This window comes from Alternaria alternata (genome assembly GCF_001642055.1).
Source record: "Alternaria alternata strain SRC1lrK2f unplaced genomic scaffold CC77scaffold_27, whole genome shotgun sequence".
NCBI lineage: Eukaryota > Fungi > Ascomycota > Dothideomycetes > Pleosporales > Pleosporaceae > Alternaria > Alternaria alternata.
Window position 1 is genome coordinate 350,186 of NW_017306216.1, and position 26,424 is coordinate 376,609.

The 26,424-nt window shown below is 51.6% G+C and overlaps 8 protein-coding genes across 8 annotated transcripts; 3 read left to right on the forward strand and 5 right to left on the reverse strand.

Moving 5' to 3' along the window:
- The first annotated feature begins 165 nt into the window (after positions 1-165).
- Positions 166-1,942, forward strand: CC77DRAFT_483915 (hypothetical protein). The gene is made up of 2 exons (XM_018531858.1): positions 166-278; positions 325-1,942. The coding sequence occupies exons 1-2, from the start codon at positions 229-231 to the stop codon at positions 1,871-1,873; spliced, it is 1,599 nt and encodes a 532-aa protein (XP_018380626.1). The 5' UTR covers positions 166-228; the 3' UTR covers positions 1,874-1,942.
- Positions 1,909-3,380, reverse strand: CC77DRAFT_483788 (NAD(P)-binding protein). Its single transcript, XM_018531854.1, has 2 exons — positions 2,607-3,380; positions 1,909-2,550 (listed from the first exon to the last, which is right to left on the reverse strand). The coding sequence occupies exons 1-2, from the start codon at positions 2,979-2,981 to the stop codon at positions 1,945-1,947; spliced, it is 981 nt and encodes a 326-aa protein (XP_018380627.1). The 5' UTR covers positions 2,982-3,380; the 3' UTR covers positions 1,909-1,944.
- A 1,497-nt stretch (positions 3,381-4,877) lies between these two features.
- On the reverse strand, positions 4,878-5,309 carry CC77DRAFT_1066430 (hypothetical protein; the record flags this gene model as incomplete). Its single annotated transcript, XM_018528902.1, has 1 exon — positions 4,878-5,309. One exon carries the CDS (start codon positions 5,307-5,309, stop codon positions 4,878-4,880), a length of 432 nt encoding a protein of 143 aa, XP_018380628.1.
- Positions 5,310-5,617: 308 nt separating this feature from the next.
- On the reverse strand, positions 5,618-6,857 carry CC77DRAFT_483906 (hypothetical protein). Its single transcript, XM_018531856.1, has 4 exons — positions 6,659-6,857; positions 6,507-6,611; positions 5,852-6,456; positions 5,618-5,781 (listed from the first exon to the last, which is right to left on the reverse strand). The coding sequence occupies exons 1-3, from the start codon at positions 6,711-6,713 to the stop codon at positions 5,996-5,998; spliced, it is 621 nt and encodes a 206-aa protein (XP_018380629.1). The 5' UTR covers positions 6,714-6,857; the 3' UTR covers positions 5,618-5,781; positions 5,852-5,995.
- Positions 6,858-8,121: 1,264 nt separating this feature from the next.
- CC77DRAFT_483913 (subtilisin-like protein) lies at positions 8,122-9,748 on the forward strand. Its single transcript, XM_018531857.1, has 3 exons — positions 8,122-8,180; positions 8,229-8,539; positions 8,714-9,748. Exons 2-3 carry the CDS (start codon positions 8,237-8,239, stop codon positions 9,662-9,664), a joined length of 1,254 nt encoding a protein of 417 aa, XP_018380630.1. The 5' UTR covers positions 8,122-8,180; positions 8,229-8,236; the 3' UTR covers positions 9,665-9,748.
- Positions 9,749-9,856: 108 nt separating this feature from the next.
- CC77DRAFT_1000043 (hypothetical protein) lies at positions 9,857-19,762 on the reverse strand. The gene is made up of 5 exons (XM_018523111.1): positions 19,390-19,762; positions 13,525-19,325; positions 11,638-13,473; positions 10,828-11,585; positions 9,857-10,777 (listed from the first exon to the last, which is right to left on the reverse strand). The coding sequence occupies exons 1-5, from the start codon at positions 19,716-19,718 to the stop codon at positions 10,178-10,180; spliced, it is 9,324 nt and encodes a 3,107-aa protein (XP_018380631.1). The 5' UTR covers positions 19,719-19,762; the 3' UTR covers positions 9,857-10,177.
- A 3,658-nt stretch (positions 19,763-23,420) lies between these two features.
- On the forward strand, positions 23,421-24,145 carry CC77DRAFT_1000045 (hypothetical protein; the record flags this gene model as incomplete). The annotated part of the gene is made up of 2 exons (XM_018523112.1): positions 23,421-23,991; positions 24,047-24,145. The coding sequence occupies exons 1-2, from the start codon at positions 23,890-23,892 to the stop codon at positions 24,143-24,145; spliced, it is 201 nt and encodes a 66-aa protein (XP_018380632.1). The 5' UTR covers positions 23,421-23,889.
- Positions 24,146-24,897: 752 nt separating this feature from the next.
- On the reverse strand, positions 24,898-26,123 carry CC77DRAFT_1044312 (zinc finger protein; the record flags this gene model as incomplete). The annotated part of the gene is made up of 4 exons (XM_018527349.1): positions 24,898-25,732; positions 25,801-25,884; positions 25,927-25,998; positions 26,034-26,123. The coding sequence occupies 4 exons, from the start codon at positions 26,121-26,123 to the stop codon at positions 25,229-25,231; spliced, it is 750 nt and encodes a 249-aa protein (XP_018380633.1). The 3' UTR covers positions 24,898-25,228.
- Between the last annotated feature and the right edge of the window lie 301 nt (positions 26,124-26,424).

A 26,424-nucleotide genomic window follows, 5' to 3' on the forward strand; every position in this document is an offset into this window, starting at 1 on the left:
AGACACATTTTGCATTCTTGTGGCGCGTACAAACATGAGGACGGTGCTCTCGTACGCTTACATGCATTGGCGAATCAAAGCCCAGGAGATGCGAGCTGACCAATGACGAAGGTGCCGATGGACCGTCTTACAGGTCTCGGTACAAGCAACATACTGTCGTTTCCTCGCTTTTCTGAATGTTGCATCCTTTTGTATTTTACAGTCGGCCCTTTGGACTTTATCTACGCGATGAATATGACAAGTCGCAGAAAAGTACGCTCAGGGTGTGGTACCTGCAGGTATAGGGCCTTTGCAAATCATGAGAGAGATCTGACCGAGTCTCAGAACCCGGAAAGTCAAATGCGACGAGCTCAAGCCAGTATGCAAGCGATGTTTCTCCACAGGTCGCACATGTGAGGGCTATGGCATCTGGGGTGGAGGAGGAAACGGGTACGCAGAGCGCTATGGTAGCAAAAAGAGGTGTACCCCGTCGCTGCACCATCACTTCCCGGCCGCGAAGCTCAAATTGCGCAATGAAGACCAGGAATATCTGGACTGGTTTCACCATCGCCTTGTGCACGACTTGAGTGGTCGGCTGGCAGAGGGGTTCTGGACGGCGCTGGTTATGCCTACGCTGCTGAACGAACCTGTCATCGCGCATGCGGCCATTGCGCTGAGCTCAGCGCATAAGAACGCCGTTTTGGCATCGGATTACACGCAGCTGAAATGTGAGCTTCTTGTCATGAGGCATTACAATGAGTCGTTGCGACACCTCCGGTCCGCGATTGGGCTTGGTGGAAAGACGATATCCGGTCTCGCATTAGTCTCCTGTCTGCTGTACACTTTGCTAGAGCAGGTAAGAGGCAGGATTGAGCAGGCCGAAATGCATCTACAGAGCGGATTGCGGCTGTTGAAGGATGTTCACCAAAGTCTATGTGTCAACATGCATGGATTGACTTTGCTGAAGAGAAGCACAAGTGTGGATATCGACCAGGTCAAGATCATGCAAGGATTCGCATCGCTTCATCTAGAATCGCAATTCCTCGGGACTAGCTCACCGGGCATTGACATCCTCGTGCAGTCTTCTGTTGAAGATGTGCCGTCACGCACCTTCGATTCGATTGAAGAAGCTAGGCACTCGTTGAACAAACTAGTTCACGCTATCCTGCTCATCTCGCGGCGTTTCCTCCGAATGACCGCTGCGGAGCGTGAGGATCGACTGAAGAGGGTCGACATCCACAATCAGGCGCTGGGCTTACTCCAGGACTGGCTGAAAACGTACAAGTCTACAAACTTCTGCGTGAGGAAGAAAGATCGCGACCGCCAAGTTGGACACACAATACTGCTCAATCATTACGAAATGGCACTCATCATGTGGGGTCACATAGGCTGCACCTCAGAATCTGGGTATGAGGACCATACTGCAAAGTTCCTCGCCATACTGGAGCATTCGGTGGAAATCTGGCACTTGTTGCCTTCATTGTCTGCAACCGAGAGCAATAGTTTTGGCGACAACTTGGCTACTCCGTTGTTCTTTACAGCTCTCAAATGCCGCGACCGCCGCATTCGATTACAGGCCGTCAGACTACTCAAAACCATCCCCTTCAGCCAGGGCGGCTGGAGCTGCCTGTTGATGTCCAAGATTGCCGCAGAAATTGTGACATTAGAGCAAGATGCTTTCACAGCTCGCTTAATGAAAGACGACTTTGATGTCACCGACACCCAGACTTTTGCTGGCCTTGAGACTTGCCCTCAATCATCTTCGAAACTGATTCATGACGTACGAATAAGTTCTTGGGATGCGTCAACTGATACAGTTAGCCTTCGTTGTCAGCAATGGACCGGTGATGGCGGAGTGACAACATTCTATCATGACATGGTTATCTCAAAATAGTCGATACAAACGCACGCACTTGTGTTGCTGCGTGAGGACAATGTCTACTCGATCATAAAGGGATATGGTGCTCAAACGACCTGGCTCCCAAGCTCTTCCTGCGTCCATTTCCACAGCTTCTCCCCAAGCTCCCTATCCCTAGACAAGGCGCTGCCCTTGCCCAGTACGCCAACAGGTTCGTAGTACCTGCCGCTCTGCACATCGTCAGAGGTCATAGCCCAAAGCCCATTCTTGACGCCTTCCTCCAAGCTCACGCCCACTCTCGGCGCCACTTCTCGCGCGAGGTACTCAATCTCTGGTCCACCGCCCTGCACACCCTTGTCGAACAACTGCGTAGCTACGTCCTCTGGATGGATAGCCACAGAGATGATCGAGGGGTGATGCCGTGCAATCTCTCGCGCGTACACCACATTGGCGAGCTTCGACTGCGTGTAACGCGTCACCCCTGAGAGATCCGATTGGGTTGATTTCAGGGTTGAGAATGCGATGCCTCCCGGTGGGACTTCGAAGGCATGGCCACGCGAGCTGACGGAAACTACTCGAGGCTTGGTCGCGGACGTCTCAGCGGACTTGGTGAGGAGTGGAACCAGCATGTCAAATAGCAATGCGTGACCGACGTGGTTGGTGCCGAATGCTAGCTCGTATCCCTCCACCGTAACGCCTGGAGGTCCTCCCATCTAGAAGCATATCAGTTTAGTTCCATCGTCGAGATGAAATAAAGTTGGACACTCACGATTCCCGCGTTCAACATCAGAAGATCCAGCTGAGCTGCTTCTGCAAGTACAATCTTGGCCGCCGCCTTGATCGACTCAAAGGACGTCAATTCCAGGGACACAAATCTCACGTCAACGCTGGACCCCGTTTTCTTGACGTCTTGCACAGCTTCGAGGCCTGACTGTTCATTTCGAGCGGCGATCCAGATCTGCGCGGGATTGTGCTTAGCCAATTCGACGGCAGTCTGTTTTCCGATGCCGCTGTTCGCACCCGTGATCAGAATGTTTTTCCCATTGAGTGAGGGGATATCGGCAGAAGGGTCGAAGGCGTGTGGTTTGCTAGGTTGGAGCTGATCGAGCGCTCCGATAGCGGGATGAGGTTCCGTTGAAGTCATTCTTGGTAATGGCTTGAGTAACTTTTGGAATTCGATATTGCACTTGAGAACAGCGAAGACAGACTTGTATTTGTACGTGAATGTAAGATGCCATCTCTGCGGCGATGTTGTTTACAGAAGCATGTCTTATGACGACACCAATATCGTGAGAGAAATGGCAACCTATGGAGTCCGAATCTACCAATCGGAATAACGTACTATGACCGTGGAGGGAAGCTCGCTCCAAAAGGCCCGGAGATATGAACATAACGCCATACCAGAAGGATCATATAAGATGCCGAGCTCGGCAGAGATCCGCAATGCTGATTGGTGGGCTCGCACCTCTTTGGCTCTTGATCAATGAAGCATCGCTATGTCGGGTTGCCTTGAGACGCTCGTAGATGATCGGATCAGTTGACACGGTCTAGTCGGACAGATGCTGAGCCGACGCGTTCTCACGATATCAGACTAGGCGGCCATTCCAGGACTTGAGCAAGTTCACATAGGTTGGCCCGAGTGCGACAGCGAAGCCGGAGGCTGCCGAGGACGAGACTTGATGCGCAAACCAAAGAGTGTTCCATCTATTGAAAGTGCCGGAAGTGCTGGATGTAGACCCCGCGCCATTTCATTCCCCGCCATGACCTGCGACAATGGCGTGGCATCTCACCCTGTAGTCGTCCGTCATCTATGACTTTTTGACCTATAATCGCAAACGTTGAAGGGCAGGCTGGTGTCCTACCGGATCATGCGATCGTGTACGTGAACGTGACTGAAAAGCCTCGGTCCAAGTTGTCGTCATTCAGCGCAGATCATCGCATTATGAAAAGTCCAGTTTTCGCTCCGGCACTCCGCCTCTCATGGCTTACGATCACCTGCCAGCCTTTTGTGAGGTATTTAGAATGCCCAAAAAAGCTTCAGAGACGTCATCGTCGCGGGTGTTTGGGCGGGAATCTGGCACGGATAGGTTCAATCGTACGCGTGTGCTTTGAACGTGTTGACGGCGGCAGAGGCAGCGGACGGGACGGTAGCGCGTGCGGTTCGACTCAAGATTCTTGGGATGTTCATGAGCTACGATATTAGATCGAGTCGGTCTGTTCCATAGAGACAACGCGCGCGCGCGACGTACCCGTAGTAGCATTCTAATACACTTTTCTTGTTCTAGTACTCAAAGCTTCATCGCGCTACGCCGGCGATACCCGCTTTCAACTTGTACGAGATCGCGCAGTCCAAGGGAACGTCGCAGCCTCACATGGTCTCGCCATCATGGAGATGCCGTTGGTAGGGCGAAGTTCGGGGACGGTCGGGAGTGAGCGGGCCGCCATCGTGGTCGCGACCTCGTTGAAGCAATTGAACGTGACCTTATATCATCGAGGCCGCGCGACTAGGCGTTCTGAAGCATGGATGAGGATACTGTTGGTAGTAATTGTGTACGCGCACTAAATCTCTGGTGGGTACATGCGACGTGAGGGTCTGCAGCAGCGCGGGCAGGGCGGCCGAGCAGGCTATCGTCTTCGGTTCGCTTAGCACGGGTTTCCCCAGGTTTTCGACGCTCATCGTGGCATGCTCCACCCCCACATTGTTGATCGAACGCGATCCGTCGCACGGTAAGATGCTGAAATTATTGTAATTCAGCGCTACACGGGATTCTTACAGCCTGGTCATCTTTCATGGAGTTCTCAGTGGGAACTGCACTGCTAGTTGGTAGGTGTACCAAAGATCATGTGTCTATCTTCACATCACTCTTGCTCATTACAGTGGCGGTCACTCATGCGCCACACGTGCTCTGTTTCCTGGCCCTCCTACGCTGCAGCTTTGCACAGTGACGAAGTCACAGAACTCCATGAAACGGTATTTCGGAACAAAACGCGCTCTCCGCTACCAGCTCTTTGCGACGACATCATTACGTCGCATCAACGATCAAAACTGTAACGCGAAGAAGATCAGATGCTGCTCCTTCCAAAACACCCTTCCAAGATACAATCCGGGAGAAATGAGTCGAATCTCATCTCGTACCCAATGCGCAACCACCGATGTCTTCGAATAGTCCAGTACGATACATTCCTTGCCGTCAATCCAGCTCGGTTCGCGACTTATATGGGCGAGGATAGCGTCGAGACCAAAGACGGTGATCTTGTTCACAAGTGTCATCTTCTCCGCATCGAAGATCTTGCCCTGCCAGGCGAAGAAATTGATGAACTTGGCAATCTCGGGCGTGAAAGTGGTGCCGGGTGCGATGATCGCGGTGCCGTGTGCGTCACCGTTGGGTATGGGTCCAGCTTCGGCGTTAGCGAAGAGGACAGTAAGTTCAGGTTCGGTTTTGGTGAGTAGGTCGTCAACGTTGTTTACCATTGTTTCGGTTTCTGGTTAACTTCTGATTGGGAACAGGAAAAGGGAGATTCGATGAGGGAGAGAGATAGAGAAGGACCTTGTTCTGCGACTTGTAGCTGGGCATCTTATCACACAGTATCAGCTCCTGGCTTCCAGCCACGACCATGATTAAGATGCCCCTCGTACGTCAACAAGGTTCGTCTCATCGAATCTGATGCTGTTGGTTGGATCAGAGGCTCTGGAATACGAGCAGCCGCACTGAGCTGAAGGAGATTCTCAGAGACCATCTGCTACCAGCCATTAGCTAGATGCAATTCCATGCTGACGTGAGCGACTATGAACGGACTGCCACAGAACCCGTTGCACTCTCGTTGTGTAAGCTGCGGCTGAGATTCGTCATCACCAAGCAACATCGATTGTGTAAATGGAGATGATCGTCTACTCCTAGCGAAGCTGCAGCACGCAGATGACGGTGCGTACAGGATCGCAAGACCTGAGAATGCGTTAATAGTCAATTCAGAGTCGACGTTATAGGCCGAGTTGGTCTGGAGAATGGGCCTTACTGCTAGAGCGATCTTTGGCTCCAACACTGCGTCAGGCAGGCTGCACGACAGGTGATATTCGCGCCTGCAGGTGTGTTCGTTTCCTTTTCGTGCTAGGAACATGCGGTCTTGTTCTCGGATCTAAGGCGGCTAAAGCGACAGTAGTTAAGTAACATTTGTCGTTGAAGCACGCAACGCAGAGGCTTGCATATAGATAGGGATGAGCCCTGCCTTGGGCAGATGAGATAGTTGTTGTGCGGGGAGCTTGCTGAAAGATCCCTGTCCGCACCTCCCTTCCCGCGCGGTAACCCAACGGGCCGCAACCTGAATAGATCCGACTTGTACATTCACCCACGCCCCAGCAACGCCCACGATATCAGCGACGCGCACGAATGCAGTGACACTCACAAAAACCGCTCCGGCCAGCGGCTCCACTCCATCAGTATACATTCCTTCGACCGCAGCCTCCGTCGTCCGCATCGACACGAGCTGTCCTCCGTTATCAGTCGCCTGGGACAGCAAGAGAAACACCTGCACTGAGAATAGGAACATCAAGGATGGCGATATTACTAGCATAAGCGAATACTCGCTGCAGCAATGTATTGATGCGTGTAGCACGTGGGATGCTGTGCATGGTCAGCACTATGAAAGGGCATAGCCATTGGGGACGACCTGCCAGTCACGTATAACATTAAAAATGGTGCTGACTGTTGGTTGAAGAACGACGCGACATATTTGACGACGTACACACAAGGGCAGGGCGGTGACCGGCCGGCGATTGCTACGTTGCATGAGTAATTATGCTTGTCCCAGGCGTGTTCCGCAAACCTAAGGAGAGTTGTGTTCTATATTTTGTGTTTAGTCGTTTCTTATCGCTTTTCATCGCCCTTACGGAAATTCATGTGCTGCATTTCAGATTGCGGTCGTCCTCTCGGATAGATTTTAAGCGCTTAGAGCTCGTACCTGGCTCTACTCTTGCATTGTACCCTGGTCTATCTCTGGTGGGTTTCCAAAATTCGTTTTATCTGCCGATAAGACGTGATTACTATTTGCGCGAGTGGAACCTTGCACGATCAAGCTGCCTTTTCTATCTAAGCTCAAGCCTTAGCAGTTTCGGTGTTCGTTGCGCGTGATCGGTACGGGCCGGCAAGTCGCACGCCAGATTCTCTTTTCTATTCGCCGGCGCGTTGCTGTCGTGCTCGCCAATCGCGCTTTGCGCAACGAAGCAGGAGCTCCTGCAGCCAAGCAAATTGCCAAGAGTCTCGCGCCCTCATTTCCATCCTTCGTTCAACATTTCTCCAGAGCTCCGCCGTCGTGACTGGCACGCCGAGTGGCATAGCCTGCTCAGCATTTGTGCAATCAGTAATGACACTGCTGCTTCTATACACCATCCGAGATAGCGTCACCATCCAGGCTATTTGAGCGCAACAATAGTTCAAGGATCAACAACATGACTAGAGGCTGTGGAAATGTGCCTATGGAATACGAGAACAAGCTTCTGTCAATGCAGGTCTATCGTACGTGTCAGAGGGGAGTCTAGGGCAACAATGTAGGCAGGTGACGCGAACCGCCGGAGAATCGTCCATCACGACCTCGTCCTGACCTCTCTTGAGGTAAGAGGCTGTATTCACCACATGTGCGTCGAATGGTGGAGTAAATGGCTCAGACGTCTACATATCACTTTTTTTACTTAGGATCTCGCCGAAGCTCCATTCTGAACACTGAGCAGGTAACCCCTGATTCAGATAAAAGTCCTACTCTTACGTTTATTCTTTCTAGCACACAATCCGTTGCATACTCAACGTCCTATCATGGTTATCTTCCCGAAAGTCTTTCGACACTTTAACGCGCAACGGTCTTGAACGCACCAACGATCCGCTGCCTTTCCTTTTCGTGCTCTTGTCCCGGTACTTTGGCTTGGCACCATTATATCCTTGTTGATCGAATATTGACTTCAGGCCGGATACGGCAGGTATTGGGCGGGACATCTTCGTAACTACCACACTCTACATCAAAGCGTGCTAGTAACCGCGTAGCCATAGTGCGAAGACCACCTACAGTCTTGGAGTTTGCGCTATGATATTCGTAAGTTGCTGAATAGCACGCCATACTGTGCTCAGGAATGGTGATGTCCTTCGACCTTCTCCATCAAGATAGTCCCTGCTACTCTACCATGGCTATAGTCCTAATGGCATCATAGGACCGGAGAATTGTGACTATTCGGTCGATTGGATACCTCTGTGGTCGTGTATATAAGATGAAGTGAATATCGCTCTATAGAGGCTATCAAGCATCAGCCTTGAGCTCGTCATCTCCTTCTTCTGCCAGCCTACACTCAGTCTTCTCCTGAGTAAGTTTTCCACTGACGATTCTGGAGCTTCACACTCACGCATTGCAGACTTCAACATGGTCAACGTTCGCAACCTCGCTGTATTCTTCGGAGCCCTGCTCCCCAGTGTCCTTGCGGCTCCTGCTCCCATCACCAAGAAGGATGACATCATCCCCGGGAAGTTTATCGTCACTCTCAAGCCTGGTGTCGACGCTGCTGCCGCCGAAGCCCACTTGAACTGGGCCGCTGATGTCCACAAGCGCAGCTTCGCCAAGCGCGACACCGCCGGTATTGAGAAGGAGTTCGGCATTAAGGACTGGAAGGCGTACTCTGGCGAGTTCGACGAGGCTACCATTGCTGAGATCAAGGCCAGCCCTGAAGTGAGTAGCATTCTGGATCACTGAAGGTCTGATGGGCACATCGGCACTGTTCTCGCATCAGCATTGCTTCAATGAATTGGAGTCGCTTAACCTTCCTTCGTCGCCCACTTCTGTTCTTCACGAATCGCTATCAAGAAACTGTCATATATCTTCGCCTGTACTGACCTACCACAGGTTGCTCTTGTCGAGCCCGACACAATCGCATACCTTTGGTATGATGTCGAGGAGGTTCACGAGAATGTGCTCGAGAAGAAGGCCTTGACTACCCAGTCAAGCGCCCCCTGGGGTCTTGGTGCCATCAGCCACCGATCCGGCTCCTCTACCCAGTACATCTACGACACCACCGCTGGACAGGACACCTACGCCTACGTCGTCGACTCCGGTATCATCGTTGCCCACCAGCAGTTCGGTGGCCGTGCCACCCTCGGCTACAACGTCTTCAGTAGCGCTCATACCGATACCCTGGGCCACGGCACCCACGTTGCCGGCACCATTGGTGGTTCGACCTACGGTGTCGCCAAGCGCACCAACTTGATTTCCGTGAAGGTTTTCGAGGGCCGAACTGGTACCACCTCCAACATTCTCTCTGGCTTCAACTGGGCGGTCAACGACATCACGTCCAAGAGCCGCACCGCTCGCTCTGTCGTCAACCTGTCCCTCGGCGGCGGAGCCTCCACCACCTGGACCAACGCCATTCAGGCCGCCTACACTCAAGGAGTCCTTTCCGTCGTTGCTGCCGGCAACGGCGACGAGTTCGGCAACCCGCTCCCCGTCTCTAGCCAATCCCCCGCCAACGCTCCCAACGCCATCACCGTTTCTGCAGCAGACAGCTCGTTCCGCCCTGGTACCTTCACCAACTACGGCGCCGGTGTTGACATCTTCGCCCCCGGTGTCGGTATCTTGTCCTCATACATCGGAAGCAACACCGCTACCGCCTCGCTGTCTGGTACCTCCATGGCTGCGCCCCACGTCGCTGGTGTTGTTGTCTACCTCCAGGCTCTTGAGGGCTTATCCACCCCTGCTACGATCACTAACCGCATTAAGGCGCTCGGTGTCGCGAACAAAATTACTGGCACCCTTCGCGGTAGCCCCAACCTGTTTCTGTACAACGGCAACGGTGCATAAGCGCCTGTTCAAATTGAGAAGAGATGTATGCAGATAATTTACAATACATGCCAGAAGTTTAAGTTAGAGAGTAGTATGAGAGAGATGCTATGTAGAAGATTAGATTATGCTTAATCTATCTAAAGTTGCAAAACACGTTCGATGCACTTGACTTTTAGGAATATTGTCAAAGGCGTAACTGTATACAATAGTACTCGCTTTATTTTACCAAGCATACTCAGAGGTAGCTAGCATATCAATATAATAGACAAAGGCAGAAAGAAGAATCATTCTTATTCTCTTTCTCTTGAACGAGGCGCGCCTTATATGCAGGTCTAGCGCCTATCACTTTGTTAGAAAAAGCATACGTCTTGTGTAGTAGACTCCCTAGGACAGGGTAGTTCTTAGTCCTTGTTACCGTGGCGGAGAATGTATATGGACCTATGGATCACGCTCGGCATGGGTAATCATAACAGTGCTAGCGCTTTGGTCTGATGTCCTACAGAAGTAGATTCAGCTCAAACGAACATATGACTAGCCCTCTTGCCCGTCATACTGCCTTTCCCCCTCATCCTCGCCTTCGTCCTCATCATCGTCTGGCGCCTCGGTGACAGCTTCACTGGTGTGGTACGGTTTCATCACACCGCTATCAGCAGCATGGCGGGTCACGAAGAACGCATGTTCGATACCTAACGGGCGACCCTGGCACACGTAGCCAAGCGGAGTGTGCATGACATCCTGACCCTTACGACGAAGAGACGTCCACTCTAGGATGAATCTGGTCTTTTCTGTCGTTGTTACATTGGATCGGCTACTCGCGCTGACATCGTCGATGTACTTGACTAGCGACACACATTCTTCATACCCCATATACAGTCGACCCGCGAAGAGGCCGAGTTCGATGACAAGGCTTGGCGGGATGGTGTGTTCGCGTGGAAGTGCTGGCGCAGTGTAGTACCGTAGACCGCTGAACGGGAGCATTTTCTTCGTGACAGGTGCGGAATACGTGAGGAGGTGGACTTTGTGAGGGAACGATTGAGTACGAAGTTGAGGAATCACAGCCTCTGCTTCTTCGGCGATGACGATGAGTGCGTCGGAGGTGATGGGGTTGTAAAGGATCCATTCAACCGGACGCTAGCCAAACTGTTAGTATGCCAATAGAACGCGAAAGACGATGAACTCACTAGAAAATTGTCAATCAAGCCACGTTCCTTCGTTTTGATTGTCCTCATAAACTCGGCCGAAACGAACAAGCCAGATTCTATTCCTCCGATGCCAGATCTGTCGCCGGTAGACGTGCGTGAAACAGCATTCGACACGCTTTCGTATCCCACGTTTCCACACAGACGACCAGTGTTCACAAAGCCAGAAATAGCTGCATGGAGTCCAGGAAACGTATGAGCCTCGTAGTGCACGGCTTTCTGCACCTCGCGCACTTCTTCAACTTGGAACTCCACCTCGCGTTCCTGCTCTACCTCTTCCAGCGCGGAGGAGTGGAGGTTGTCTGCCGCCTGTGACATGCTCAGACGTAGCTGATTGAGTTTGTTCCTGAAAGCTTCGAGCTGGGGAAACGTGGTCGTGGGAGGCAACGTGCTGTGGACATTCTCCGTACGGCTCCCGTATAGCTGCTCAAGTGTTTGTTGCTCAGGATGCCGGAGCACTTTGACAAATGCACTCCTGTCTTGAGCATCGAAAAGAAAAGCTGCATTCTCCCATTCTGTATTCACGCGATTGCAAAAGTCAGTACCCTGAGAGATGTAGAGATTCTGGAGTTGTTCGTTCGTACGACATGTCTGCTCCAACAACCAACGAACGACATTAGAAGAGTCGATTTTGTGGTCGCTGCTCCTTCCACAGACGTCGAGAATGGACTGGTGAGTCTCTGGGAAGGCGAAGAAGCAAACAGACTGAGTGGTCGCAAGCTGCCGAAGGCGCATGGCAGCTGCATGTAACGTCAGCATTGGATACCTTGTAGATCAAATGTTGTCACTCACCTTGCACAGTATGATCCTTGGTCTGCCCAAGAGCAAGCGTCAGCGCGCCACGAGCATTTTCAGGCAATTTTAGATCTATGCCCCGTGTGTGCGCTTCATCCAGGTACACGAGACAATCGTCTAGATGATCGACAAGTGGGGTTGCTAGCAAGGGCACTCGCGCCTTGGTGCCACGATATCGCACCCAGGCTCGATTATCAGTGCCAAAGTATACAGCTGCCTGTGGCTGCGTATCTATGTCCATCCACGTCTTGACTAGATCTTCGTTGCTCATCTCGAGTATGTAGGCACCAGCGTCGATGAGAACTCGAATCTTCTTGTCTCTCAGTTGGCCAAGGAACTCTGTTTCAGATAGCCGCCTTCCTGCATGAGCAACGGTGTGGTATCCACGATTTCGTTCTTGCAATAGGTAGGTGAGCACCTCGGCGTTAGTTTGATGCAGACTTGGCAGATCGCTTTGCTGGATGGTGAGCGGCAGCATCGTTTTGTTGTCGCTAGTGCCGCTGAAGCCAGTGGTCCTTGCACGTGTTAGTGTCTTGTCGGAGTCTGTTCGCGGGAACAAGGGAAGATCCCATCCAGAAGCCTGTAACTTGGTGTCGAACTGTTTGGCGTGAGCAGGGAACACAAAGTGGTTCATGTAGTGATCGAGCGCGATGGTGTTCGTTCGAAGATGTCTCCAGAGTTCCTCCATCTGATCTTGGTCATCGGAGTTGATCACGTTCCAATGATGCAAAGCCTCTGGAAGCGAATCGCAGCTGCTGGTCCACCTGTCGTACTCGCTAGCAGGGTCATGTGACGCAAGGATATGGCGAAGAGCTTCGCGAAACTGGACCAGGCTGAGACCAGTGTAGTAGAATGCCAAGCAGGTGAGGAGGATCGCCGCATCAGGGTGTCCAAACTCCGCCTGCTCAGAAGGAATTCCTTTTGCTTCAAAGGGCACCGCCATCGGGTCTCGCGTAGGGTGCAGCCCATACTGTACGTTCCAGCGCTTTCTGAGACAAAGAAGTAGTATCCGATGGTGCAGCAGGCCCCGGATAAGCAATAGGGTTTTGCGAGCGATAGTCTCGTCAGTGAACTGCCTAGCCACGCGCTCCAACAACATCATGTCCAATGTCTTCCCTAGGAGCACTCTACGTATGTCTGGGCTGCAGCCATCCGAAGCACAGCCTGTGAAGCGAAGAAATGAAGTTCTTCCGGTACATATGTCATCGACTATGCGCCTATGCAGATCCTCTTCGACATCCGCGTGGAGGATGTAAATCATCGGATAGCCCTGACCCCGCTTCAAGACTTCGATATTGCGCGGAAAGTCTTGCTCAAGCTTGGGAAGATGATCTTTCACGAGCGACAACATGGATTGCGCTACTTTCCAGCGGTGCGGGTGTCCATCCACGGTTGTCTGCTTGCCGCTTGGGTAGATGAGTTGGGTCTTTACCGCCAATGAAACATCCGATTCGTCCAAGATATCTCGAGCAATCGAGCTTAAGTATGTATGATACTCAAGTACCTCGCGTGCAGTCTCCAGGTTGGAGTTAGCAAGATGTTGGAGGCCACTAAGCTTGTACGAGAGAAGGTGTTCAGGCGCAATCAACACAACACCCTGACTGTCCAACATTTCCTGATGGAGGTTCCTGTATAGCTGAAGTATCTGCGGGTTGATGTTGGTCTTACGAGAGAAGGGAATATGTCGTATTTCGCGACCCACCAAGCCGCCCAGTCGTGACTGGATCATCTGCGCAGTCGGCAAAAGCAATGGCTTGGGTACGATGAGACGCGAAAGCTGCTTGCCGTCTCCTATCGCCGCTAGAGCCATCGGAACAATACACGATGTCTTACCTAGCGATGACTATCAGAGAGCGTACTGTGTCTACGATATGCTTGACCTACCTTTACCCATGTTCAGTTGCAGCACTGTGTTCTTCCTCGATTCAGATGCGATTATCGCGTGTGCAACGTCGACCTGCTCCCGCCGGATCAGAATGTCGCTATCAATCTCTAGGAGAAGCCAGTCCGGCCATTCCAGGGCGCTCCAGTTCTCATGGCCAGAGTTTCCGAGTTCTGCTTGGAGATCCTTGCCTTTATCGTGACACAGCGCGTTGTGGATTCGTGTCAGCCGCTGCAGTTTCGTGATGAGAATACCGTGTGCCACAATCGTCTCTTGTACGAAGTTCCCAAACTCGCAACACGAGCTTGAGCGCAACTGCTCCAAAAGTGCGATGGACGTCGTGCAAGGCCAGAGGTTTCCAAGCCGTAGCCACGAGGAGCAGTTGTCATCTCTGGCAAGAGCCTCGCGAATCCGAGACAAATGAGTGGCTACTATCGCATGGAGTTCCTGAGTGCGCCTCGCGTTATCTGAGATATTCGGAGTAGCATGGGGAACTTGAGTCTGATTACTGGTTCTTTCGAGGGCGTCAAGACTCATCTTCAGATCTAGCCCATAGTGTTGGCGGAGAGGGTTGGATGACTGTGCCAAATCGGAAAGGATCTGCCGTAGCTCAACGATCTCCTTGGCTGGCATCCGGGGTTTTGCGCTCCCCTCCATATGAGAAGCAAGTTTGCTGTTTTTGGGCGGTAGCAGCTCGCACGCCTGGTGTCCGAAAGATGCTGCCAGCGGTCTGCTAAGAAGATCTTTCGAGATCGACGGCACGACAGGATCGTAAGAGGTCCCAGGGAATGGCTCTTGGTCCCATCTCCAAGCCTTAGGACGTGACGTACCACTCCCTCCCTCATAATCCTTCAAAACATCTTGCACATCACTGACATACGCTGAGAGGAGTAAGTTCGAATGCAGACGCTCCCATTCCGGCACGACACGTTCCATTGCGAGCCCTACATCGAGAAGGTCTGAATCGAATCTGTTCAGGGAAACCTTCCTATCTGGCCACTGGTTGAGAAAGTGTTGCGCTAATCGTTTCCCCTCAGCTTCACATGCCTTGCGGTGCCTTGCTTCGGCCTTGTTCTGCATTTTCTGATGCTTCTCTGGGAGGTCAACAGAGATCACACGAAAGATGGACCGTATGTCAGGCAATTCGTTGAACTTGAACTGGCTGAATGAGGGGCAAGATGGGGGAGTTGAGTTCCTCAACTTCGGCAGGGATGCAAACGCTGCCAGGATCTTCATGACGTCCGGATCAGTTCTGGGATTGAGCGACATGACACTGAGGCGGAACATCAGATTATAGGGCTCGTCGAGGTTGGAGTGGCGACAGAGGTTCACAAGTCTCCCCCATTGCTCGTCGATACTCATATCTACCAGGTCACTCAGACTCGCAGCGTCGGCTTGACGTCCCTCATGGAAGCCGCCGATAAGCTGCCAATCCTGCAGTATCGCAGAAAGCTCTCTACGTGTGTCAATGCGGAAGGGTCGCTTCCGGAAGAGGCTCGCAATATAATAAACATTACGTGCTTGCTCCGAATCAGGTTCTTGGCCACGCGATTTGTACATCCGATCACTAGCTGCTGTTCGATTCGTGCCGTCGAAAAGGCGCTCATAGAGGCGGCGCCGCGTAACACCCCGTTTCCGAAGGTGAGACGGCTCGTATACGCTGATGCTATCCTCCGCTGCATTCTGAACAAAGAGCCGCAGACAATCCGACTTATCGAGTATGTTCTGGACAAGTCCTTCGTATGCATCATGTTGAATGGTCATGGTCAGCCTTGTGTTCCAGGAAATCGCCTGCAGTGCCTGCTTATGTTGCGGATAGTATTCTCGCTTTGGGCTTAGGTCTGCGATTGTTTGGAGAGTCGTGACCGCTGCACCTCCCAACGGTTCCCATGGTTGGCATTGACCCGACCGGAGCATGTGCAATGCTTCCTCAGTGCCGGTACGGCCAGTCAACGAATCTGGTATGACAAACGATGTATATGCATGAAATTGGGCTTTTGCATACAACAACCGCGGCTCGAGGGGACAGGACAATCGTCCAAGCACGTCATCGATCCCAAACTTTGCGAAATCAGTGCCACCAGCCGCTCGAACGACCACATGCATACCACGGCGTATAGACGATATTGGCCCAAGAGGCATGATTACGCTACGGCGCCTGCTGTTTACGACATCGCGCAGTACGATTTTGCTTTCAAGACCGTAAAGCGTGCCGGCATCTTGGTCGGGGTCTATCTCCTCGTCCAATTCTCGACACTGGAGAAGTCCTTTCCGGTTTACGAAGAACGAGAGTGCCAAGTGGCGGAGCTCGACGGAGAGCCTCCCCCTGGAATTGGCGGGCTGGAAAACGGTAATCTTGTGCGGATCTTCAAAGTGGCGAAAGAGGGTTGCAACTTGCTTGAAGAGGGGAGAATTGGGATCGATCAATAACGTTCGGTCGTTCCGATAAGCTTGCCGTTTGATAAGATCGATCCTCCAGTCACTCTTCCTCGTCTTCCACAGAACAGGCTTGCGCCGAATCTCAAGACATCTTGTCTTCAGATTCAGCCAGTGCGCACAATTGGAGACGAGGGCAGCCGGAAGGTCAGCAGTCTCGAGCCCAACGAAATGGCGAGAAGGAATATATTCCAGCAGCTCGTCTCGAGTCCAAGCGCGGACGACGACGCGCCCGTTGCGAGATCCAAAATGTATTTCGTGGTTGTGTATCCGCGATGCGAGAACATACGACATGCCGAACGCAGCAGACGGAAAGGTGAGAAGATTCCTGTCGCCAAAGAGCTCCCTTACCTCATCTGACTCTCGGAGGTCGCGTGGAAGTCGTCCCAGAGGTTTCCCATCGACCAGTAAGTGACCCTCCATGAAGTTGTAGTGAACTACTTGAGTGTTTGCTTGATCCTTCATCGAAGCCTGCATCCAACTCACTACCCACTTATCATGTATCGCTGAGACCTGCTGCCAATCACGGAAGGATTTCTCAGCTGAACCTCCCGGTTCCGACCACGAGGCGTTGATAGCCGTGCCGATACTTCGAGGGTGGGCTCTTATGGATTGCAGCAAACGTGATTTCATTCTGTGAGTCATCTTGGTGTCTCGGATCAACATCCTCTTCAGCGCTGGTGGTAGCTTGGCCACATCCACAAGGAGATTTTCCTGAAGAGCCAATGACGCTTGAACAAACGTTGACAGATCGTCCTCTGACATGGCAGCGTCAGACTTTCTGATGTTAGAAAATGTCCTGCGGCAGAGCAACGCAGCCCAGAAAGCGTACCTTGCGGCTGTTTCGGCGACGGAAGTTTCTTTGGCATTTCTGACATCGGTTCGTAGACGAGCGATCCAAGTCAAGGTGATGCGACGCGCCTGCGCCAAGAGATCATCAGCTCGCAGCATGGGGGCTGTCAAGTCGTACAGGCGCAGACCCAGCGTGATCATGACCTCCATGCAGTGAACCTCGCGCCAATTTGACGCGATGTCGCTGAGGCGCTTCTCGACTTGTGCGGCTAGACATTCACAGAACGATCTGTCCTTGAATACCGCGTGAATGGCGCCGAGTGTATCGTCGCCAATCTTCGCCGGCCCAGCTTGAGTAGCCAGGTGATTGAACATATGCATAGTGCTCTCGTTGCTGAAGTTCACATTTGATGCGCCTAGTTCGACCAACAGTGTCAACCATCGTCGATGATTGCCTGAGAGTAGTCGCTGACAAGCCGTGAACTCGTGCACGGACAGGCTAGACGGACATTTTGTCTCTGATGCGACGATTTCGTAGGACGATGGCCCAGTTGCCACTGTGGGAGGGTGCGGCGAGCTCGGTAACACGGAGCTGCGAAGTCCAGGCGGCACATGTACTCCGCACTCATGTTGGAAAGTCAATGGTTTATCGAAGTCCTTGAGCCAGGTGTTCGAAGCGGTGTCAAAGTAGGAAAAGTTCAGCCCATTGGGGTAGAGTACATCGGACTCGGATGCCTTCATCCTCTTCTTACTGACCATGTAGTGCGTGCCACGGAATGACTTAGACGTTGACGCAATAGTGATGTTGGTGGAGTGTTTTGATGCATATGACGTGAGGGGGTCGTAATCTCTCAAGAGTTTAGTCGGCGATCCAGACTGCGGTTTGGCCGGATAAGCCAACACGATGATTCTCCATGTTGCACTCCGATACGCGGCGAGAGACTTTGGTATGTCCAACTCAAAGACGACTGCTGATGCTTTGATCGGATCGCTTGGGAGGAAGTCCTCATGCGCATAGATCTGCATGCGATTTCGAACTCGCCAGTGCCAGCATTTGGTGCAACCCCTTACGTCCCGCGTCCCATCTTGCTTGAACGTGCAGGTGCATGTACCTCCAGAGATCCCCAAAGAATGTTTGTCGAAATCAGACCACCATTTCTCCAACTCTGACTTCTTCGCCTGACGTGACGCCTCGGACGCTAATTCTATCCGTCGGTGCAGTCGCTGCATTGATCTAGAGGTCGAGACGTATCGCACCACAAAGCTTTCCCTCTCAGGTACAGAGAATATTGTCGTCTGATGCTTGCATTCCTCGCACCTGCTGCGAAGATAGCGCTGAATATTACGAAGCCGCCGCATTTCTGCAGCAGTTGGCAGATGCAGCGCATCCAAAAGCGCAGGAGTAAACGCTGGGTGGTAGTCCCGGATCATAGGGCAGATCTTGGCCATGTACCTGTCTAGCCTCACCCAAAGTCTAAAGAGACTCAAAATGAAGATAGACATTTGCTCGGGGTCGGACTCGTACGCTGCTCCAACACTGTCCACGAGACCGAGTATTGCACGGGCTAGCCTCTCGCAAGACGAATCGGGAGTGAGATCCTCAGTCAATTTAGGCTCCTCCTTTCTTTCGATTTTGCCCTCTAATTCAGCCAATTGGTGGTACTTGTCTGTAAAAAGCTCAACCTGCTCAATCGTAGTGCCGTGTAATGATGGAAGCTGCAATGATGGCAAGGTTCTCTTCTGCGCGCGATATGAATGCAGAACACTCTGGAGGTACGGCTCGCTGTTGGGAAGAGACAGGAATTGGGCTTGCCCATCAGCGCGCGCCGGAAGCAGGGGAACGGGTCGTGTCGTGTCTCGCTTGAACTTCTCCCAAGCGAGACTCACAAGTTGGGTAACTTGCTTGATGCTCTCCTCGAAGAAAGCTGCAGTAGTGTCAGACAGCTTGCTATGCACTTCCAATGTCTTGTTCTTTTGTTGCTCAAGTTTTGCGAGGCGACGACAGACTTTGGCTTGCAGCATCATCGTCAGCTCAGGTGCCAGCTCCCCAGGGCAGTCGCGCAGAAGCTCGACAAGCACAGTGATGATCAAGAACTTGTAGTAGACTCTTCCAACCTCGCTTCCTAGCAAGAGCTGCAGCTGTCTCTGGATACCTACACGTATTGCCATCCAGAGAGGCAACCTCCGCCACGGCAGTTCTGCGGCTTCAATAACGGCATCGTCGCGAACCCGTTTCCTCAAGCGAGGAACACTTTCGTCTACCGAGGACCCGATGGACTCGAGCAAGGGTATGAGAAGGTGCGTTATGAGCCTTGGACTTCCTGTATCTCGCGATTCGACGATGGGAGTTTGCGATTTTGTCACGAACGCCTGGAAGCATCTCAAGGGCTCCATGCTGCCCTTTTCCAGAAAGTCAGCTAGCGCGTGCTGGAACGACGGCTTCTGAAACTCAAGGAGTGGTATCTGCGCCGAGCAGTCCGGGAAATCGCAGATAAGGGCGCCTTCGCTAGCCAGGACCTCGGCAGATGGGGGCGATATCTCGAAAGCTTCGAACACAACAGCTTCGATTTGGGCACTGTTGCAAAGCAGATCAGCTGCAGATTTCATGCCACATTGGGGACCATAGGCGGCTGGCATACCTGGCATGATAACGAACGATCAGCGCAGCGTTCTGTTCTGCGACATGCAAAAGAAGCGGTTGCTCCTGGTCAAAGTTGCGAAGCTTCGAGGTCAGCGACAGCTTCTCGAGCCGACCGTGTATATGGAGAAATTGATAGCGATGAAGATACTGACGAATGGCGTGCCAGGGAGATGTTTGTTCGTGGCCAGCGAGTCGGCTCAGCGTATCCGTAGCATGAACGAGTCGGACGACGATGTCATCACCGGTGCTTTCGATGTTGGCATCCTGTTTGCCAGGAAGCTGTGGTGGCAGGACGAGGTGGTTGAACACTTCCTTCAACACAGACATAGCGAAAGATGGGAATTCCAGAATCCAAGACGAAAGACTCAAAACTCAGTCGACAGCAGGGGGCACTTTCACACAAAGTCCTTACGAGCAGCTAGATACGTTGAGCATATAAGCCAAGTCGGAAGTAACTGCAGGTTTAGCGCTGCTACGTGATCGTGGCGTATACAAAGTAAGCAAGACGGCGACACGCCAAGCCATGCAGCCCAATAGAGTCAAACCCTTTGATCGAGTTGATGAAAAGCAGATATTCGCTTGTTGTGCCACAATGAGTGATTTTCGTGATTCTTCTGGGTGTTGCGATTAGCATGCATCGTTGTTGGCGTAATAGCCATTACCCCGCCGACAATGGCCAATGGTTAAGGCAAGGATGCAAGTGACAATGCAGAGGGGCCTCAGTAGCTCAAAACAAAGCTTGCAGTACGATAAGTTGGTACGTAACGAGTTTGGTTTCCATTTTGATCACGATACACAACGTCAAACAGCTTTCCGCGTGAGCGTGGGGCCTACTTACGGCTTCCTGATCAACGTATCTGGTAGCGAAGGCGGATCTTGTCGGTCAAATCAAGAAGATGACACTGTGATTGCGCGACAGTGGGCTATTGCTATCTCTGCATCGGCGCTCTTACGTCATGTAGATATCCGTCAGATCTGGTGCGAAGCTTGCATCCGTTCGACAAGACGCATGGTATGCTCCCTGGCCCAGCATGAAAAAAGCACTATGACAATCTTCCATGTCGGTAATCATTAATGACTCCTCATGAGTCTGCGTGCCAAAGCACAGGCGTAGAGAGATAGCCAACGATCGCCAACAAGTGGTGATCAAGATGATCTTCAAAGGCAAGCTAGACTCCTCATCAGTTTGAAAAACTATCATCCACGACAATGAGGGACAACTTAACTTGGGTTCTGCTTGCTCTTGATATCTTACCCACAATGACACGCGATTCGATGATGTGCTGATCTGTTCGCTGGACCCTGCCATGCTGCAAGCCAACCCAAACACTGTGCCTGATAACATACAGTGTTCATTGCTCACACGACGATCAAAGCATCCTTTGCTCTGTACGGAAGACCGTGTCATTCGCCGAACATAGCTCACATGCTCTGATACCCGTGGACATTTCTACTGACAAGTTTGCTTTCCCAACAGCACACGACTAAGTGAAGTATGCGAACATGTAGCTTGTGTATGCAATTCGTGCCTTGAGACACACGTATAATAGCCCGCTGAGACATCAAGATTATCGGATAGTCCTGATGACTAGTATGGGACTTTGATGCTATGATGATACCAAAGGCATATCTACCTGCTTCCCATCCACACGTCCGATCGCTCGGTTTTGGGTTTACACTCCACCGTCGCTCTTACAATATACCCTGACAAAGCTGATGCATTGCTTTCCGCTTTCTCTGTACCCAATTCTGATGATTTTGATCAACGAGTTGTGCTGATGCAGCGCATTCGTTAGAACACGATGAGTTGCGTGACTTGTTCGTTGCCGCCGTTGCAAAGCGTTTTAGCGTGCTGAAGTCAATCCGTCCTTTGGCGATCGAATCATGACGTCTCTATTTGAGTACACATCTGGCGGCCGGCCTTCTACCCAGTGCGCCGCATATATCTGATAGGAGAAACACCTGCAGTCATGGACTGACTTACCCATATCTCGGAAACCGAGGCGGAGAAACATCCAGACGACACACATACACAGTTGATATGGTTGAGTCATTCCATTTTCCTGCCCTTGTTGCGACGGAATCCATAATTTTGCGTCTGTCTAACCCACAGCCCTGCACGACGCATGCAAGCGACGAAGTAGACAGACAAGCGATGCATATCTTATGATGATACCTACCTTGGAACACCCGTGCGAAGACCAAGATTACTTCCGAGTTCTCCTTTTTACGCCATTACAGTTCCACAACGGAGTTGTGCACACAGAGTGAGTTGCAGAGATAAAATACTGAAGTGCAGGATATCGCGTGACTGGATTCTGTCGCTGCCGGTAACTTCGAATCAATTTGAATAGAATATGATAGTCGTCACTGTTGAGTTAGCACGCATTAATAGCGACAAACTGCGGGACGGAGCGGAGTGTGTATGGCACTTAGGCGGGCGAAAGATGTCAAAGTCAGTTTGCAGTCACTCTTATCAGTTCATCGACTCATCAATAGGAGCAGTGCTGTTCTCGGAGCGCGCGCTTTGGCATATTGACAGCTTGGTGCTGTTCTGTTGTGCTGTGATGCTTTGAAGTAGACGCTAGTGGTTTCCCATTGTCACGGGAAATGTCGACGCGTGCCCGTGCGGCCCCACGTACCGGCGGCTACCAGCGAAAGATCGCGCGGCACTTGACGTGATCCGCACAACGAAGCGAGCCTAGAGGGGAGCGGCTGCAGGGTACTGCTGTCGCTAGCGGGTTCCCTTTCTCTTGAACATGTCGATCCAATCCGATCACAACAGTCATCAAGGCTGTCGCCAGCACGGCTGGCTTCCAGGTGCTTTATACGTAAGACAAAAGCTTGTAGAGTGAAAGCACAGCGTCAAGTGTTCACATGTGAAAAGTAGCGTCGTCGGGAACGTCAAACATAAACGAGAACTGGACGAGGACCCTGACTTTGCGAACGAAAGAACAGTCCCAGATTCGGCGCCGGAAGTGAGGCTCATTGGCAGATTCTTCATTGTGGACTGTGGACCCAGGGCAGCTTGCGACAAGCGAAAACGACCCCGCACAGTGCTTGGCCTTGGTTGCGTGCCAAGATCAAGCATAATTTCCCCACCAACGCACTACACCCTCGATTTGACGCACCACAACGCATTGAAAATCATCAATTTAGCATTTCCAGTCGTCGCATTAGTTTTTTTTTCCCGAGGAGATCCTTTTTGTTCGAAAACTATCGACATATACAATGATGATGGCACAAGGACATCAAACAGTTGAAGGGGTTTGCTAGCCGATGCTGACGCGAAAAGGAAAATCAACCAGTAGTGCAGCCTGAAGCTGTCATCTGTAACTTGACAGGTCAAGTAGCCAACGCGCTATTCCCTTTGCAGTGACTTGCGGAGAGGAACGTTCGCAACCCCTAGCTCGCGTTGCCATGGACACTTCATCGAAACTACTGTTGAATTTCGATGGCGAAGATCAGTCGCACATTGAGGCCATCTTGGCTGTATGGCGATACACAAGAGATCTTCATTTGGGGGTATGGTGTGATGCAAAGTCTCAGTATTCGCACGTGCTACTATTGCATCGTGTTTGTTCATCCCACTACTGACATTTACATTGAAACAAGACACACTCACATTGCATTGCTTCCTCATACGCGACTGGAAAATTTTGTCTTCGATGAGTAAAAGAGACTTGGATAAGATCCTTCGAACCAATAAGCAAAGAGGAAATACGCGATGTTCTGCCAAGGCTGTGTGCGTACTGGTAGGTGATACAGTATGGGAACATCACGCCTACCGGTATCTCTATACGATGAGAAGCCAAGTCGCCCGTCGACAACTATCCACAAATAAGATCATCCCACAATCATAAATATAACAACGCGATCGAAGAAAGTGTCGGTCCGGGCGGCTAAACATCACTAGTAAACAGTCGTGGGACTCTCACGTTGTGGCGCGATCGTGGGTCGCTAGCGGCAAACGAATAGGTTATGTCTATCGGCTCGCCTACGCTGGACTGTCGATCATCTTCAAACATACGGGTGCACACTATCGAGGCTCAAATCGCATTCGCATGCAGCTGGTTACACATTGTTCTGTAACGGTAAGTTGAAGACGTCGACTAGGATGGGGACAATGTGGCAGACTCTTATTAGAGCATGACAGCGCCACCAGTGGTAATGCAATTTGTACACTTGGTGGGCTATACGTTCTCATCTCTAAACGGAAAACACAGGTTTGACAGGCTGGAAGTCTATTGCTCAAATTCGTTCGCATGATCGACCGCAGGATATATCGGAGACCATATCTGCGGGGTATAAAGTGTGGTAACGATGGATTGGAGCTGAAGCGTTCGTCATGGCGGGGTTGAATTCGATGCACAGCATCCAACCACAACCGGTTCTACGACTGTAACCGAACATATAAATGCCACGACCATATCAACAGTGGACTGGTCATCGCTAATCCCCAGAACCCTGTGCAACCTGAGACATTTTTCACATCAAAATGCCGCCCTCTGACCTCAATACCGGTGGCGCTTTTGACAACAGCGGAACCAAGTCTACCCCAATGACTTCATCTGATGCTTCCAGGATTCAGTCATCTCAGGTCAGTACCGCAAGTGAGATTTCCGACTAGCGCTGAATGCTAATCTGGGTTCAAGGCTCTCGGTGGGAAGGACATGTCTTCCGGCGGTTTCGCGACGCGTGCTCAGAGTGCTGGCGCTAAGAATGCAAACCAGGCGGGTACTAGTAAAAGGTAGAATGACATCAAGCAACGATATCTCCAGAAGTCAGATCATGTTGGTTTGGCACGCTCTCACTCGAATGTCAATACACGGCTTGCAATCTAAGGATTTCATCACAATGCAATCGTCTCTTCGCAACAAATGAATTTGCAACGTGCTGGCGCATCTTATGCTATAACACTTACTGAAGATTTCTTGGAGTTCACACTTTGATGGTTTGCGATCTGCTCCTTTTCTCAAATGGTAAGAGCAAACTGGCTGATACCGCTTCGTCAGAGGCGATAAGGGCTGAGCAGCGGTAAGTTGCGCTCTTAAGCTGCAGACGCCTGGGCGCATACGTCAAACAGGAGGCGACCGGACGCAGTAGAAGTTGCCTCTGGCACACTTGAGTGCGGGCTTCTTGGCAAGGTCCTTCAGCGTTCGGAAGATACAAAGTTGAGCAACAAAGCTCGCTCATCTGCGCCGCATGTCTGCAGTGCTTATATTCTGCTGTAGGGTGACGAAAAATGTAAGCGCGTCTCCTGTGTCACATGACCGCTTCATCGCACTAGTCCTAATGTGACCATTACAACATGTACATTTGGAAATGACCTCTTTCGGCTAGCGCACAGGTTCACCGGATTCGTTTCTCTCTACTATACCAGTCTACTCTGCATCGCCATGGTGTACGGCGCAGGCTGTCTCCAACACAGAGATGGGATAGAACCGTTCGGCTAGCGCAGTGCATGGGTCATCAGATCTCACATCCGTCAGCTCTTTGCTTGGATATATACGCAGTTGGAATTGCACACTTGCTGTCAAGCCATAATGCAGCCGTCGAATTTACACCCCAATGTGTGCTGGCTAGCTTGATCAGTGATGTACGGCGGCACAACCCATACAATCAGTAACCTAATCCCGACATTGTAAGCAGTCGGCAAGAATAAGTCGACTAAGAACGAGCAGCCTGCAGAGAATCAAACAATCACGGACAGCCATGATGTGTAAGCTCAGACTGATTCTACGAAGTGCCAGATGCTGCTCATGTACCGATGCTTTCGACGTACTGATCCAACGCTGAACCTCATGTAGATTCCCCTCAAACATAGGGCTATACAGTCACCCAAAGCCGATGAGCTTCTGGCGTCCCGTGATAAAGTCGTGGACATGCTTCTGGACCCTTTCGAATCGCACAAAGTTGCAGCTCTCACTTTCGAGATGATTGAATAGCGATGCTAAACGGACGAACTGACCGGTGCAGTCACGGTTCGGGCAGTGATACAGCTTTTCGCTATGGGCCGGCGAGCTCAAATGCTGGTTCAACCCTTGAAGATTACGAAACTCTCGGTGGCAGAGGTAGCACTCATAGTTGAAGCCGTTCCAAGTCGCACCTGTTGCAATATTCTGTGTACCAGAATCGGGGTAGGTAAGTAGCTTGTTCGTTACCAGACCACCACAGTCCCGCTGACTGATGGCCTGAAATATCGTTCGATGATTGGAATTCCCAGCTCGTGGACATGAGCCAGACTCGAGGTGGTGTGAAAGCCCGCTAGCCGAGGTCAAGGCAGTCTTGCAGAAGGGACGGGCAACATTCCTGCCGCGATGGGTGCTCGAGTTTAGATGCTTGCGACAATTAGTAATGCCTGATTTGAAGGTATAGACCAACCGTGTAGTGACTGTAAACAATGTACCATTCTTAATGCGTTCTCGTTCCGGAACGACTTGGCGCAGTCGCGGCAGTGGTATTGCTTGTAATGATCTAGAGCGCTCATGTGCTAATTGGCAGACAACTCCGAACGAAATCTCCTGTCACAGACCTCGCACTCGAACTGAGGCTCCCAGTGTCCCGTGTCGTCCATGTGTTGTTCCGCCGAGCGTCGGGTGAGGAACTCTCGATCGCATGCGTCACATCCGAATCGTGGACCCAGTGGTCAAGTGCATCCATGTGCTGGATGGCGGCATGCTGGCTGCCAAGCTCCCGGTCGCACGTTTCGCATTCGTTGTCGTAGTACATGTTGGATTGTCTGCTAGCTGTCGAAAAGTCGAGGTTCAGTCAGACAAAGAATGGTCGATTGACGGACCCCCCAACAGTGAATGTCAGCCAGCGGGGTAACGCGACCTAAACGTGGCTGCCTCATCTCTTATTGAGCGAAAGGTGCGGGGTCAGCCTGTGAGCTGTCAGATCGCTTGCACTTGCTATCTTTCCACCGTTCATGTTTTGTCTGTTGCGGTCTGTTAGGGCCTTTATCCTGATCAGGCATGGTGTTTATGATCCAAAACAAGGCTTGACACCGCCTGGGCCGAGCTTCCGGCAT

What these genes read in the sequence shown, in the direction of transcription:
- CC77DRAFT_483915 (XM_018531858.1), top strand. Translation starts at nt 229, where the DNA reads ATGAATATGACAAGTCGCAGAAAAGTACGCTCAGGGTGTGGTACCTGC. An exon ending in TCAGGGTGTGGTACCTGCAG is followed by an intron (nt 279 to 324) that starts GTATAGGGCCTT and finishes ACCGAGTCTCAG; the next exon opens with AACCCGGAAAGTCAAATGCG.
- CC77DRAFT_483788 (XM_018531854.1), bottom strand. Translation starts at nt 2,981, where the DNA reads ATGACTTCAACGGAACCTCATCCCGCTATCGGAGCGCTCGATCAGCTC. An exon ending in TGATGTTGAACGCGGGAATC is followed by an intron (nt 2,551 to 2,606) that starts GTGAGTGTCCAA and finishes ATATGCTTCTAG; the next exon opens with ATGGGAGGACCTCCAGGCGT.
- CC77DRAFT_483906 (XM_018531856.1), bottom strand. Translation starts at nt 6,713, where the DNA reads ATGAAAAGCGATAAGAAACGACTAAACACAAAATATAGAACACAACTC. An exon ending in TAGAACACAACTCTCCTTAG is followed by an intron (nt 6,612 to 6,658) that starts GTTTGCGGAACA and finishes CATGCAACGTAG; the next exon opens with CAATCGCCGGCCGGTCACCG. An exon ending in TTTAATGTTATACGTGACTG is followed by an intron (nt 6,457 to 6,506) that starts GCAGGTCGTCCC and finishes GACCATGCACAG; the next exon opens with CATCCCACGTGCTACACGCA.
- CC77DRAFT_483913 (XM_018531857.1), top strand. Translation starts at nt 8,237, where the DNA reads ATGGTCAACGTTCGCAACCTCGCTGTATTCTTCGGAGCCCTGCTCCCC. An exon ending in AGATCAAGGCCAGCCCTGAA is followed by an intron (nt 8,540 to 8,713) that starts GTGAGTAGCATT and finishes GACCTACCACAG; the next exon opens with GTTGCTCTTGTCGAGCCCGA.
- CC77DRAFT_1000043 (XM_018523111.1), bottom strand. Translation starts at nt 19,718, where the DNA reads ATGTCTGTGTTGAAGGAAGTGTTCAACCACCTCGTCCTGCCACCACAG. An exon ending in GCAACTGAACATGGGTAAAG is followed by an intron (nt 13,474 to 13,524) that starts GTAGGTCAAGCA and finishes AGTCATCGCTAG; the next exon opens with GTAAGACATCGTGTATTGTT. An exon ending in GCTTGATTGACAATTTTCTA is followed by an intron (nt 10,778 to 10,827) that starts GTGAGTTCATCG and finishes CAGTTTGGCTAG; the next exon opens with CGTCCGGTTGAATGGATCCT.